The sequence below is a fragment of the Rhinoderma darwinii genome, chromosome 2, assembly GCF_050947455.1.
Source record: "Rhinoderma darwinii isolate aRhiDar2 chromosome 2, aRhiDar2.hap1, whole genome shotgun sequence".
NCBI lineage: Eukaryota > Metazoa > Chordata > Amphibia > Anura > Rhinodermatidae > Rhinoderma > Rhinoderma darwinii.
Window position 1 is genome coordinate 12,967,425 of NC_134688.1, and position 15,828 is coordinate 12,983,252.

The 15,828-nt window shown below is 40.2% G+C and overlaps 1 protein-coding gene across 1 annotated transcript in view; it reads right to left on the bottom strand.

Annotated features, from left to right (window-relative positions):
- The window catches only part of RSF1 (remodeling and spacing factor 1), a 33,473-nt gene continuing 17,645 nt past the window's right edge, over positions 1–15,828 (bottom strand). Inside the window, exons 9-16 of the mRNA XM_075851366.1 lie at positions 14,947–15,026; positions 7,383–7,437; positions 7,203–7,309; positions 5,881–5,954; positions 5,453–5,690; positions 3,574–3,788; positions 2,327–2,521; positions 1–1,484 (exon numbers count right to left, since the gene is read on the bottom strand). Coding sequence (XP_075707481.1) covers positions 850–1,484; positions 2,327–2,521; positions 3,574–3,788; positions 5,453–5,690; positions 5,881–5,954; positions 7,203–7,309; positions 7,383–7,437; positions 14,947–15,026 — 1,599 coding nt within the window. The 3' untranslated portion in view covers positions 1–849. The remainder of the gene's footprint in view (positions 1,485–2,326; positions 2,522–3,573; positions 3,789–5,452; positions 5,691–5,880; positions 5,955–7,202; positions 7,310–7,382; positions 7,438–14,946; positions 15,027–15,828) is intronic.

Genomic DNA, 15,828 nt, shown 5'->3' on the forward strand with positions numbered 1-15,828 from the left:
GACTAGAACCAGCACATTTATCTTTCTATGTCTTAAAAAAAAAAAAAAAAAGTCATTTTCGTGGATCAACTTTAGAAATGACAGCAGCAAATGTCGACATAATGTGTTATATAAGGGCCTTCTGACACAGAAGTGGTTAAATATACATCTTGTGGTCACTGTGGAATCTAGACTAGGTATACAAAAAAATACGGGGGCAACCAACCATATAGCTAAGACTCACAAAGCAACGGTAAAGTAGTTGGTCATTTTTATTTATAACGGCCTGTGTATCGTAACCTAAGTACTGAGTATTTAAATAGAATATATATCTCATATGAAAAAAGCTAAAAGCATCAAGTGCTTCTTCCGATTCCCCTCCCCGCGCTCCTTCACTTCTACGCCCCCCCTTTTTTTTTTTTCCCAGTATGGATTTTCCTCCCTAAAGAAAAATATTTTTTTTGGGGACATCTGGAATGCATATCTACCCCCATCTCCTATTCACACGTTTCCCTCTAGGTACCACAAGTTGCCGTTACTTTTTCTCTCTCTCTCTCTCTCTCTGTCGTTTCCATTGGTTTCAGTCAGTGAAATTAACCCATGATGACAACAAATGCAATGAGAGAAAATGATTTAAAAAAAAAAAAAAAAATAATGTACAGAATTTTTTTTTAAGTTCATAAACTGGTCACTTCACAGAAAGACTGCAGAACTGGTCAAGTGTTCGCTTCTATAAAAGGTAAAATCTGTAGTGAAGAAGAAGAAGGTTGGATTTCGTTTAGGAGGAATTAAAACCGCATTTTCGAACTGGCCCGGCTGGTATGAGCGACTGTGGAATAAATTAGCACAAAAATGGAAGAGGTGGAAATCTTATAACTGTTCACTGTTACAGACGTAATCCACAAGGTCAGTTACTCTTAATAGTTCGTCCTCATCCTCCTCCGCTCCTGCCGCCTCCTGACTGCCCCCCGTCCCATTGGAAGCCTGGCTGACGGGGGCCGACGTGTCCTTTGAGGTTTCACTTTTTTCGCTCGGTTTCCCGATTAAAGTCTCAATCGTTTTTTCCGGGCTCTGTCCGTTAGCGGAAGGTAAATCCACCAAGCTGTAGTCCAATGGGCTAACGTCTTTTGTAACATTATCAAAGTCATCCTCGTCGTCGCTCTCTATCCGGTAACAAGGCTTCTTGGTGCCTTCCGGGATGACAGTGGCTGCCGGTGGCTTGTCCTCTGCCGGTGGCTTGTCCTCCGCCGGTGGCTTGTCCTCCGCCGGTGGCTTGTCCTCCGCCGGTGGCTTGTCCTCCGCCGGAGGTTTGTTAGTACTGACGACCTTGGAGTCTCCTTCCTCTTCATCCTCGTCCGTCTCGATGCGATTTAGCCGCTTTCTGACCGGTCTCTCCTCTTCTTCATCTGAAAGTTCATCGTTTGAGCTTCTAATGCGTTTTCTTAGCAGGTTCTTCCTCACATGTCGAGGCTTTTCGTCATCCGAGGCAACGGAAAAATCAGTCGCTGGAATATAAAATAACGTAATTAGTCTCATCTTCTATTGAATGTGCTCCACCACCTCTACATGCCAAGAACCGAGAGCCGCTGCGCAAGATGTGACCATGAACGCCCACCGACATCAACGTGTGACACTTCATGTGGGGGAGTTCAATATAGTGAGGAGAGCAGTACAAGGACAGTTTAAAAGGATTGTCTGGGCATTTTTTATTCATGACCTAGGATAGGTCATTATTATCAGATCGGTTGGGGTCCAACTACTGGCACCCCCACCAATTAGCTGACTGAAGGAACTACGGCATTAGTCGCCGCCGCCTCTTCAGTGTCAGGCACGTCGCCGTACGCTTCCGTAGCGGCTGTGCCTGTGATTGCAGCTCAGTCCCATTCTCTTGAAATCAGGCCGGAACTGCAATCCCAGGCACAGCCACTAAGGACGTGTACGGCGCTGTGCCTGCAAACTAGGAAAAGGCTATAGTGACGAACGCTGCAGCACCAAGTTGGACCCCCACCGATCTGATATTGACGACCTAGCCTAAGGATAGGTCATCAATATAAAACGCCTGGACAATCCCTAAGAGAGAAATGATCACAGAGGATGGGTTTTCTTATACCAAGAGCTGCAGGTACATCCAGGGATCCGGAGATATGGATTACAACAATGATCTAGTAAAGGCGACTTCCTTCACTTCTCCAGCGTACAAGCTGAACCATACAAATGACCTGAAATCTGGATAAACCACTTAAACCCGGAGAGCTACTGGATTACATTATACTCGCTGACTTCTAATAAATCTAAGTTTAGTCCAGTCCATGGCACTCAGTGCATATCCCAGGTATAAGAAACCCACCATTGCTTTCAGAGCTGGAGAATCTTCTCTTAAGGACACGTCTCATTTCCTTCCCTCGTCCACGGCGAGCTCCTTTCTGTGACCCGTCGCTCTCTGTATCTTCCCTATAGTTGACCTGCCGCTTCGGATTCCTCCGTGATCTCCTCCTCCTGGTGTCCAGGTAGTCATCACTGTAATCACTACTGTCATCAGTCTCTGCAGTGACATACATAAGCCAGAATTGGTAAGTGGCTAACATAGCCTTAACAAATCTGTAATTGTCCCCCATGCATATAGCTTCCTGACTGTTTCCAATGTCAACCAGCAGAATAGTGAGTGCAGCTCTGAAGTATAATACAGGATGTAACCCAGGATCAGTACAGGATAAGTAATGTATGTACACAGTGACTCCACCAGCAGAATAGTGAGTGCAGCTCTGGAGTATAATACAGGATATAACTCAGGATCAGTACAGGATAAGTAATGTATGTACACAGTGACTCCACCAGCAGAATAGTGAGTGCAGCTCTGGAGTATAATACAGGATGTAACTCAGGATCAGTGCAGGAGAAGTAATGTAATGTATATACACAGTGACTTCACCAGCAGAATAGTGAGTTCAGCTCTGGAGTATAATACCAGATGTAACTCAGGATCAGTACAGGATAAGTAATGTATGTACACAGTGACTCCACCAGCAGAATAGTGAGTGCAGCTCTGGAGTATAATACAGGATGTAACTCAGGATCAGTACAGGATAAGTAATGTATGTACACAGTGACTCCACCAGCAGAATAGTGAGTGCAGCTCTGGAGTATAATACAGGATGTAACTCAGGATCAGTGCAGGAGAAGTAATGTAATGTATATACACAGTGACTTCACCAGCAGAATAGTGAGTGCAGCTCTGGAGTATAATACAGGATATAACCCAGGATCAGTACAGGATAAGTAATGTAATGTATGTACACAGTGACTCCACCAGCAGAATAGTGAGTGCAGCTCTGGAGTATAATACAGGATGTAACTCAGGATCAGTACAGGATAAGTAATGTAATGTATGTACACAGTGACTCCACCAGCAGAATAGTGAGTGCAGCTCTGGAGTATAATACAGGATATAACCCAGGATCAGTACAGGATAAGTAATGTAATGTATGCACACACTGACTCCACAATGGATCTGTATAATGCAAATCCCTGCTATGTAATCTACTAATTATTCAAAGACTATAAATAAAAAAATAGTACAAGTATAGATTGTATTACCAGATCCTTGACTATTCTCTTTAGATTCGTCATCATCATCTTCTTCGTCATCATCATCAGAGTACCTCCTCCTGACACTACGCCGCTTTATTCGTCTACTTTGCCTCATAGGTCGGCTGTAATGCCGGCGTGGTCGGCGAGTACCAAAGTCACTAGACTGCTGATCATCGCTTTCTTCTACGTTTTCCTCTGATACGACAAACTCCTCCTGAGAGCTAGAAACAAAATTTGGGTTTTAAAAAGGGAGGGGAAATGCTAGTGCAGCAACAATGAAGAAATCAGAATCTCCAATACAAACATTGGTAAAAACGTGTATATACGAAATGTAGTCACAAAAACTGATTCGAGAAGCGTGCACATCAGACATCATTTACAGTATATAGAATAATATTACATAAATAACTGAGTCACATAGTACAAAATACATAATGTCTTTAAAGTAACTTCACGTATTATAGTTCAAAGCAGTATTCACAATTCTGCAAGCCTCAGAGCTGAAATCTTACAGACTCTTTACAGAGCTTGCTCTAGTGACTTGCATTTTGAAAAGTGTTGTCTTCACATCAGGCACTGAACAGTTCGTTATCTGATATAGAAAACCAAAATTTAAAAAAGAAACAAAAAAAACTTTCCCCTGCATTATAGAACAGCTAAACTTAACAAGCTTGCTGACAGTTTCCAATAGCAACCAGTAGACTGGTGAGTGCAGCTCTGGAGTATAATACAGAATAAAACTCCGGATCAGTACAGGATAAGTAATGTAATGTATGCACACAGTGACTCCACCAGCAGAATAGTGATTGCAGCTCTGGAGTATAATACAGGATGTAACTCAGGATCAGTACAGGATAAGTAATGTAGTGTATGTATACAGTGACTCCACCAGCAGAATAGTGAGTGCAGCTCTGGAGTATAATACAGGATGTAACTCAGGATCAGTGCAGGATAAGTAATGTAATGTAATGTATGTACACAGTGACTCCACCAGCAGAATAGTGAGTGCAGCTCTGGAGTATAATACAGGATGTAACTCAGGATCAGTACAGGCTAAGTAATGTAATGTATGTACACAGTGACTCCACCAGCAGAATAGTGAGTGCAGCTCTGGAGTATAATACAATATGTAACTCTGGATCAGTACTGGATAATAATGTAATGTATGTACACAGTGACTCCACCAGCAGAATAGTGAGTGCAGCTCTGGAGTATAATACAGGATATAACTCAGGATCAGTACAGGGTAAGTAATGTAATGTATGTACACAGTGACTCCACCAGCAGAATAGTGAGTGCAGCTCTGGAGTATAATACAGGATGTAACTCAGGATCAGTACAGGATAAGTAATGTAATGTATGTACACAGTGACTGCACCAGCAGAATAGTGAGCACAGCTCTGGAGTATAATAAAGGATATAACTCAGGATCAGTATAAGAAATGTGAGGCCTCATGCACAAGACCGTAGCCATGGGAACGGCCATTATTTTCGGGTTGGCCGGCAGCGCAAATCACAGGCCACGGCCATTGTTTTAAATGAGCCTGGACTGCAGAACACGGCCGTAATAAGATATGTCCGTTCTTTCTGCGGTCCAGGCTCCCGGGCCAAGCACAGACCTTGAAAACCACGGTCGTGTTCATAGCCCCATAGGAAAGAATGGGGCCGAAATTCTCCCGTGCATTTTCAGGGGAATTGCGGCCGCAAAAGCACGTTCATGTGCATGGGGCCTGATAGATTTACAAAGTGACTCAACTTTTTATGTGCACTGAACCTGCACGACCACAATGAGGAAATTGAGCGAACAAGTCGGCCACCTGCGCTGCCGCTCCATTTGATCTCTAGAAAACTGAAGAAAACAGGCGGGGCACAGCCATGAACTCACCCTTCACTAATCCGGAACTCGTCCTCACTCTCCTCTTCGTCCATGTTGCTATCACTGTCTAGGTCATTTAATCGCCGTCGCTTCTTACGTCGTGTGACAGCCCTTTGAGGACGCTTCCCTTCTTCCCTTTCTCCTTCCAAGATGGTGGAAATGTCTTTGCCACGGCTGCCTGTGATGTTAGACATGTCTTTGCCACGGCTGCCTGTGATGTTAGACATGTCCTTTCCTCTGCCGCCAGCTTTAAAATAAAAAAAAACACTAAAGCAATTTATACGATTAACATGATCAATTGTTTCACGACTCGCACAAACGGAGATCAGGATACGGGACGAGCCGGACGGGGGCCATTTTTCTATGTGACATTATCGGCTTTTTCACTTGATCGTCAAAAGGGGCAACGGCCATCAGGACCACTGAAAAGGACTCACCGCCTCCTCCTCCATCTGCATCCCTGATGTCATCTTCTATCGCTTCATCAATCGCCTCATCAAAATCATCAAACCTATGAAAGCCGGGGTCAGAAGAAGTGTTAATATATGGATATAAAAGCACGGCTATGGAAAAAAAGTTTAAAAAAAACCCTAAACACACAAAGGCGGATCACAATATAAAACAAAAATGCCATCCATCCAATCAATGGGGCTGTATTAGAGGAGGAAAGGGTGTGCCGTGCAACCCTTGCCCAGGGCCGGTGTCTGGTATTCATGTGAATGGGGCTGAGCTGCAGTACCAGACACAGCCCAAGGACAGGAGTAGTAAGGCCCTGTTCACACTGAGGTTTTTTTGGCGCGTTTGAGGCGGAACCCGCACCAAAAAAGCCTCCCAGTGATTTCAATGGGAGGCGGAGGAGTTTTTTTCCGCTCACGGGATAAAAAAGGCGACATGACCTATCCTGAGGCGTTTTCCACCTCAAAAATAACATTGGGAGCAATGGGAGATGGAAAAAACCGCCGCAAACGGCCATGGCATCTTTTGACGCGTTTTTTGGAAAGACCGCTTGCGATTTTTTCCTTTGCCTGTTGAAGAAACAGGTAAAAAAAAAGCCTAAAAAAAGTGGCAAAAAAAACAAAACTATTTTTCCAGGCAGAATTTCTGGACGTGAACTAGGCCTAAGGGGTGGGGGGGCTCCAATGTACAGCGACTTGTATTAAATACCTACCACCTGCGCCATTTATATGGGAAGGAGTTGTCATATTATAGTCACGTCTTAGGGTCATGCCGTCAGCCACCAGAATGATTTTTTTGGCCGACTAGCTAACAGTGCGGGGTCATAAACTTTATTTACATAAAACCATATTCAAGTCAGGTTCATATGGCTGTAGCAAGGCCGAAATTGAACATTCGTATTATGACCACAGGATACGGACCCTACAGTTCTAGTGATCACTATAGGGCTCTGTGGTAATGGAAGTTTGGTTTCTTAGACCCCAGGGGTAGGGGGTCTGGGTCATGCGGCCCTATTACAGCGGATGAGCCGGTCCTTTAAAGTTAGGCTTCGTTCACATCTGCGTCAGGGTCCCGTTCTGACGTCCTGTTGGAACTTTCCGTCAGAACGAGACCCTGACTGAGGCAAATGGAAACCACAGGTTTCTGTTTGCATCACCGTTGATTTCAATGGTGACGGATCCGGAATCCTATGGTATCCGGTGGTCTCAGGCAGGGTCTCGTTCTGACGGAAAGTTCCAACAGGACGTCAGAACGGGACCCTGACGCAGATGTGAACGAAGCCTAAGAGAGTCACAAATCTCACCTGTAACTGATGAATTTCCTGGCTCTCGTTGACCTCCTCTCCAATGGCTTGGACTTTTTCTTCTTCTTTTCCTCCTTCTCTTGTACCTCTGGCACGTCTTCCGATTCCTGAAACATAAAGGCTATTGTGCCAACTAATCCAACACGTGGCGAACAAACACATGGTAAGGAATAAACGTACTTGAGTAGGGATTATGTTCTCAATACTGATTCCGACGTAAACCAATCGTTCTTTCCTGAGAAATGACAAAACACAACTTAGCTGAAAGAAGAAGCGCAGGAGCTTAAAGGGGGAGTCCAGCCATAAGAAATTGACGGCTTTTCCTCAGGACAGGTCATTGTTGGAGGTCTGAGTCCCGGGAACCCCGCTCAACAGCTGTTTTGATGGGGCCGCAGCGCTCGTACAACAACCCCTTTAACCACTTCCAGACCGACCACTGACTCTAAACGTCCGGGCGGTGCTTAATTATCTCTGCAGGGCCGTTCCAGAACATCCTGCAGTGATAGCCTGTTGGCCGGTCTGAAGCGGCATTTAGCTCCGGGATACAGCGGTCTCTAACCAGCGGACGTCACGGAGCTCTGCCCAGAGACCAATCAGTGAGGTCCCTGGGCATGTGATCATGACTAATATCTATCTATCTATCTCTCATATCTATCTCTCATATCTATCTATCTATCTCATATCTATCTATCTATCTATCTCATATCTATCTATCTCTCATATCTATCTATCTATCTATCTATCTATCTCATATCTATCTATCTCGTATCTATCTATCTATCTATCTATCTCATATCTATCTATCTATCTATCTATCTCATATCTATCTATCTATCTCATATCTATCTATCTCATATCTATCTATCTCGTATCTATCTATCTATCTATCTCATATCTATCTATCTATCTCATATCTATCTATCTATCTCATATCTATCTATCTATCTCATATCTATCTATCTATCTATCCATCTCATATCTATCTATCCATCTCATATCTATCTATCTATCCATCCATCTCATATCTATCTATCCATCTCATATCTATCTATCCATCTCATATCTATCTATCCATCTCATATCTATCTATCCATCTCATATCTATCTATCTCATATCTATCTATCTCATATCTATCTATCTCATATCTATCTATCTCATATCTATCTATCTCATATCTATCTATCTCATATCTATCTATCTCATATCTATCTATCTATCTCATATCTATCTATCTCATATCTATCTATCTCATATCTATCTCATATCTATCTATCTCATATCTATCTATCTATCTCATATCTATCTATCTCATATCTATCTCATATCTATCTCATATCTATCTATCTATCTATCTCATATCTATCTATCTATCTCATATCTATCTATCTATCTATCCATCTCATATCTATCTATCCATCTCATATCTATCTATCCATCTCATATCTATCTATCTATCCATCTCATATCTATCTATCTCATATCTATCTATCTCATATCTATCTATCTCATATCTATCTATCTCATATCTATCTATCTATCTCATATCTATCTATCTCATATCTATCTATCTATCTATCTCATATCTATCTATCTCATATCTATCTATCTATCTCTCATATCTATCTATCTCATATCTATCTATCTATCTCATATCTATCTATCTCATATCTATCTCATATCTATCTCATATCTATCTCATATCTATCTATCTATCTATCTCATATCTATCTATCTATCTCATATCTATCTATCTATCTATCTATCTCATATCTATCTATCTATCTATCTATCTCATATCTATCTATCTATCTATCTCATATCTATCTATCTATCTCATATCTATCTCATATCTATCTCATATCTATCTCATATCTATCTCATATCTATCTCATATCTATCTCATATCTATCTCATATCTATCTCATATCTATCTCATATCTATCTCATATCTATCTCATATCTATCTCATATCTATCTCATATCTATCTCATATCTATCTCATATCTATCTCATATCTATCTCATATCTATCTCATATCTATCTCATATCTATCTATCTATCTATCTCATATCTATCTATCTATCTATCTCATATCTATCTCATATCTATCTATCTCATATCTATCTATCTATCTATCTATCTATCTCTCATATCTATCTCATATCTATCTATCTCATATCTATCTATCTATCTATCTCTCATATCTATCTATCTATCTATCTCTCATATCTATCTATCTATCTCATATCTATCTATCTCGTATCTATCTCATATCTATCTATCTATCTAAGTCATATCGATCTATCTATCTATCTCATATCTATCCATCATCTATCTCATATCTATCTATCTATCTCATATCTATCTATCTATCTATCTATCTCATATCTATCTATCTATCTATCTCATATCTATCTATCTATCTATCCATCTCATATCTATCTATCCATCTCATATCTATCTATCTCATATCTATCTATCTCATATCTATCTCATATCTATCTATCTCATATCTATCTATCTATCTATCTATCTATCTCATATCTATCTATCTATCTCATATCTATCTATCTCATATCTATCTATCTATCTATCTATCTATCTCATATCTATCTATCTATCTATCTATCTATCTATCTATCTATCTATCTATCTATCTATCTATCTATCTATCTCATATCTATCTATCTCATATCTATCTATCTATCTCATATCTATCTATCTCATATCTATCTATCTATCTCATATCTATCTATCTATCTCATATCTATCTATCTATCTCATATCTATCTATCTCATATCTATCTATCTATCTCATATCTATCTATCTATCTATCTATCCATCTCATATCTATCTATCCATCTCATATCTATCTATCCATCTCATATCTATCTATCTATCCATCTCATATCTATCTATCTCATATCTATCTATCTCATATCTATCTATCTCATATCTATCTATCTCATATCTATCTATCTATCTATCTCATATCTATCTATCTCATATCTATCTATCTATCTATCTCATATCTATCTATCTCATATCTATCTATCTCATATCTATCTATCTATCTATCTCTCATATCTATCTATCTCATATCTATCTATCTATCTCATATCTATCTATCTCATATCTATCTCATATCTATCTCATATCTATCTCATATCTATCTATCTATCTATCTCATATCTATCTATCTATCTCATATCTATCTATCTATCTATCTATCTCATATCTATCTATCTATCTATCTCATATCTATCTATCTATCTATCTCATATCTATCTATCTATCTATCTCATATCTATCTCATATCTATCTCATATCTATCTCATATCTATCTCATATCTATCTCATATCTATCTCATATCTATCTCATATCTATCTCATATCTATCTCATATCTATCTCATATCTATCTCATATCTATCTCATATCTATCTCATATCTATCTCATATCTATCTCATATCTATCTCATATCTATCTCATATCTATCTCATATCTATCTATCTCATATCTATCTATCTATCTATCTATCTCTCATATCTATCTCATATCTATCTATCTATCTATCTCTCATATCTATCTATCTATCTATCTCTCATATCTATCTATCTATCTCATATCTATCTATCTATCTATCTATCTATCTATCTATCTAATATCTATCTATCTCATATCTATCTATCTCATATCTATCTATCTATCTATCTCATATCTATCGCATATCTATCCATCATCTATCTATCTATCTCATATCTATCTATCTCGTATCTATCTCATATCTATCTATCTATCTAAGTCATATCGATCTATCTATCTATCTCATATCTATCCATCATCTATCTCATATCTATCTATCTATCTCATATCTATCTATCTATCTATCTATCTATCTCATATCTATCTATCTATCTATCTCATATCTATCTATCTATCTATCTCATATCTATCTATCTATCTATCCATCTCATATCTATCTATCCATCTCATATCTATCTATCTCATATCTATCTATCTCATATCTATCTCATATCTATCTATCTCATATCTATCTATCTATCTATCTATCTCATATCTATCTATCTATCTCATATCTATCTATCTCATATCTATCTATCTATCTATCTATCTATCTATCTATCTATCTCATATCTATCTATCTATCTATCTATCTATCTATCTATCTATCTATCTATCTATCTATCTATCTATCTCATATCTATCTATCTATCTCATATCTATCTATCTATCTCATATCTATCTATCTCATATCTATCTATCTATCTCATATCTATCTATCTATCTCATATCTATCTATCTATCTCATATCTATCTATCTCATATCTATCTATCTCATATCTATCTATCTCATATCTATCTATCTATCTATCTATCTATCTCATATCTATCTCATATCTATCTATCTATCTCATATCTATCGCATATCTATCCATCATCTATCTATCTATCTATCTCATATCTATCTCATATCTATCTATCTCGTATCTATCTCATATCTATCTATCTAAGTCATATCGATCTATCTATCTATCTAATATCTATCTATCTATCTCGTATCTATCTATCTCATATCTATCTATCTATGTCATATCGATCTATCTATGTCATATCGATCTATCTTATAATTGTCACATCTATCCATCATATCTATAGATCATATTACATAGATAGATACACACTATGTAATATCTATCTAATAGATAGATGTGATCTATAGATATGAGACAGAGAGAGAGAGAGAGAGAGATACGAGAGAGAGATCTAAATTGCTATTTATTTATTTTGTGTGTTATATGAATAAAGATTATTATTATTTCTATCTACCTATGTCTTTATCTATAACTTTCATATATATGTATAGATATATTGTACATCTTTAGTCTGGAGCTACACGACGACTTTGGCCGCGACACTGGTCGCATACACAAAGATCGCTATGGAACCAGCTTTGGAAAATTTGCTCTCCGAAAGCCAGTTTGCGCAACATTCATGGTAAGCTCCGCCTTGCGCCCAGCGTGTAAGACAAACACACATATTTGGTATCGTTAAAGACGGCAGAAGTTGCCAAATATGTATTCAGGTGTGTTTACCCAGCGGCATGCACCAGATGTAACAAAAAAAACACCTAAAATGACATATGCACACTATTTTTTTTTATTTATTTCCCGTTTTCCTTTTACATTTTTTTAAAAAGTAAAATATATATATATATATTTTTTTATACAATATGGAAGCCCAACACGTTCTGAGAAAAACAAGACCAAATCCATGTAGATTGGAAGAGTAATAGAAGAGCAATTTGCTTTTAAATTGGCACATGGCTAAAACGTGAAAAAACGGGCAGGAAGTGGTTAAGCAACAGAAACGTCTCAGGGTATGTTCACACGCAGTGTTTTCGGGCGTATTTTGGGGCGTTTACGCCTCGAAAAACGCCTGAAAAAACGGAAGCTGAATGCCTACAAACATCTGCATATTGAAATCAATGGGAAAAAAACGCATTTAGTTCATACGGGGCATCTTTTTAGGCCTCTGTTTTAAAAAACGAAGTGTAAAGAACCGCTCCCTAAATTGAAGTAGCACGTCACCTCTTGAGGCGTTTTTTTGGAGCGGATTTTCCATTGAACACTATGAAAAACGCCCCTAAAGAAGCTCCAAATTCATTTTCAGCTTCGAAAACGCCTGAAAATCAGGAGCGGTTTTCCCTTGAAAACAGCTCCGTATCTTCAGACGTTTTTGAGTTTGTGTGTGAACATACCCTAAGACTTGTGTATGCCGAGCTGTAAACTGCATGACTAGCAATTCCATATACATCAGTCACTGGAATTGATCTGCAGCAATTCAGGTGGTGAAGGAGAGCAGGATACACAGAGATTCTCCTCCCCAGTATCTCAGCGTACGGAGACGGATCTTTACAGAATACATTCCATGCAGACGTTTCATGTCCGAATGTTGGTCTCCTTTGTAGTAAGGCCGGAACTACTGCCCCGTACTGAAAACATGATTACAGTACACTACAGTTTTCCCGCAGTGAGGCAGCGACTCCTAGCGTCATAGATAACTAGGACGCTAGGAGCCCGGGTCCCTGCGGTCCAGGAAATACGGCCGACACACGACGGATATATGACGGACCGAACACGCTCGTGTGAGTTAGGCCTTACTCAGTCTCGTACGTGGAGACATTTAGGGTCCTCTTACACGGCCAGACATGCGCCGTGTAAGTGGGCACCGATCAATGAGACGATTGGCGCAGTTTGCTCCTTTCACAAGGAGCTATGGGGACGAGTACTTGTTACTGCGATCGCTCGTCCCCATCTTGTCGCCAGCACGTCTCCCTGGGAGATGCGCTGCTGACAACGATAATACTTTCGGGTGCATAAACGATACAATCAGCCGATGGGCGAGCGATTGCCCGGTAATTGGCCCATGTGAAAGGGCCTTTAGGCAACACACTACTTCTAAAATAAATTTCATTAAACAACCTATTCAACCCTAAGACCCTGTTTACAGGCAGAAAAAAAAAACCTACCTGAACGTATTTTTCCGTGGTGTTTTTAGCCCGCGGCCATTGAAGCGAATGCAAGGAGTACGGGCAAAAAAATACCACGAAAAACAGAGTGGCAAGAAAGGACATGCCACTTTTTTCCCCCACGAGCAGCCAAAAGCCACCCGGGAGATTTCAGCTGTTTTTGGCGTTGATTCTGACTCTGTTAGGGCCTGTTCACATCACCATTCGCTTTCCGTTCCGGGGTTCCGTCGGGTGAACCCCGCAACAGAAAGTGACAGCACAGCTTCCGTTTCAGTCACTATTGATATCAATGGTGACGGAAACATTGCTAATGGTTTCCGGTTTTCCGATGGAATCAATAGCGCAGTCGACTCCGCTATTGATTCCGTCGGAAAACCGGAAACCAGCCGGAATGGTGACGAACGGAAACCATTAGCAATGTTTCCGTCAAAATTGATATCAATGGTGACTGAAACGGAAGCTGTGGTTTCAGTTTGACTTTCCGTTGCGGGGTTCACCAGACGGAACCCCGGAACGGAAAGCGAACGGTGATGTGAACAGGCCCTTACCGCTTAAAAATCAACACCAAAAAAAACTCTGTGTGAGCTGACCCTTAGGCCGTGTTCCCACGTAGTGTAAACCCTGCAGAAGTTCCGCAACGTTTACAGTAGCGGCAAAGCGGATGAGATGTAGAAAATCTCATGCCCACGGTGCGGAAGAAAAACGTAGCGTAAACGTTAATTGACCTGCAGTGCGGAAATTAATTCCGCAGCATGACAATTTATGCGGTCTTAGTTGATTTTCTGTTGTGGGTTTTCCCCATTGTATTCAAATGGAGATGCAAAACCCGCAACAGAAAGCCAAGTGTTGCGACTTTTGCGGCGTGATCGCAGAGATTCTGCTGCAAAAATCCCAACTCCAGGTGACGTGGCATCCCATGTGACCGCTGCAGCCAATCACAGGCTGCAGTGTCACATGGCAGGAGGCCGGAGCAGACGTCAAAGGAGGAGGTAAGTATGAGCGCTTTTTTTTACGCAGCGGAAATTCCGTCCGATACACTGCGGGATTTTTACGCAGCCTATCCGATCCGTGGGAACCCGGCCTTAGTCTGTTTTACCAGCCCAGAAGATTTACTCCCATGATCGATCAGTCTAAAATGTCACGTGATGGGATGTACCATCTAAGGATAGGAGTAAAGGGGAGCACTAACCTTCTCTCTGCTCGCTCTTTCTTCTTTAGAACAACATCCAGATTCTGTAACTGTTCATCAAGCTTCTCACAAAGTAATTTCTGTTCCAGAAAAAGACGACATTGATAGATCAGCGCCCTCTGCCAGAACTCCATGTGCTGTTCTATAGGGCAGATCAATGAGCGGCGCACAAGGCCGGGGCTGCACCGAGACTCTTTGTTTTTAACTATCGAGCTGCAGTCCAGAGGAATACATTGAGATGCAGCTGTAGCTACAATTAGAAAATCTCATTACAAAGAGTCTAGGTGTAGGCCTGGCCTAAGACAGCCTTAGTCTGACTTTAAAGTGAAGCCTCGTTGTCACCAGAATTTCCCCAAAATGTAGAGATTTAAATGGGAAGCTATATATCGTTGTGGGCAGAGCCTAGTTTAATGTGAAAAACGGGAACAATTTAGGCTCAGGATAAATATTTGACAATTAGCAGAAATAATTAATCTTTTTTTTTAGACCAGGACTCCTAGACTTCTTGTAGCGCTACTGATTGATTTTAACTATTGAGCTACAGCCCAAATGAATACATGAAGTTGCATATAATCTTGTGGATTGCAGCAGTCACTTAATAGTTAAAAATCAATCAATCGGTAGCGCTACAAAAAGTCGGAGTGTAGGCCCGGCCTTGGGGTGGATTCAGACATGGCGTATCTTGCAATGCAAAGGGTGAAATCCACAGCAATTTTGCAGTGGATTCGCTGCCGCCCAATCTGTGAAAATACGCCACATCTGAATCAACCCTTATCCTTTTGAGCAAAACATTCGGCCTTGTTCACACAGTGCAGATTTTGCATGGAATTTAAAAGCCAAACCCAGGAACAAAACCCTAACAGAAGAAATATATAATGGAAG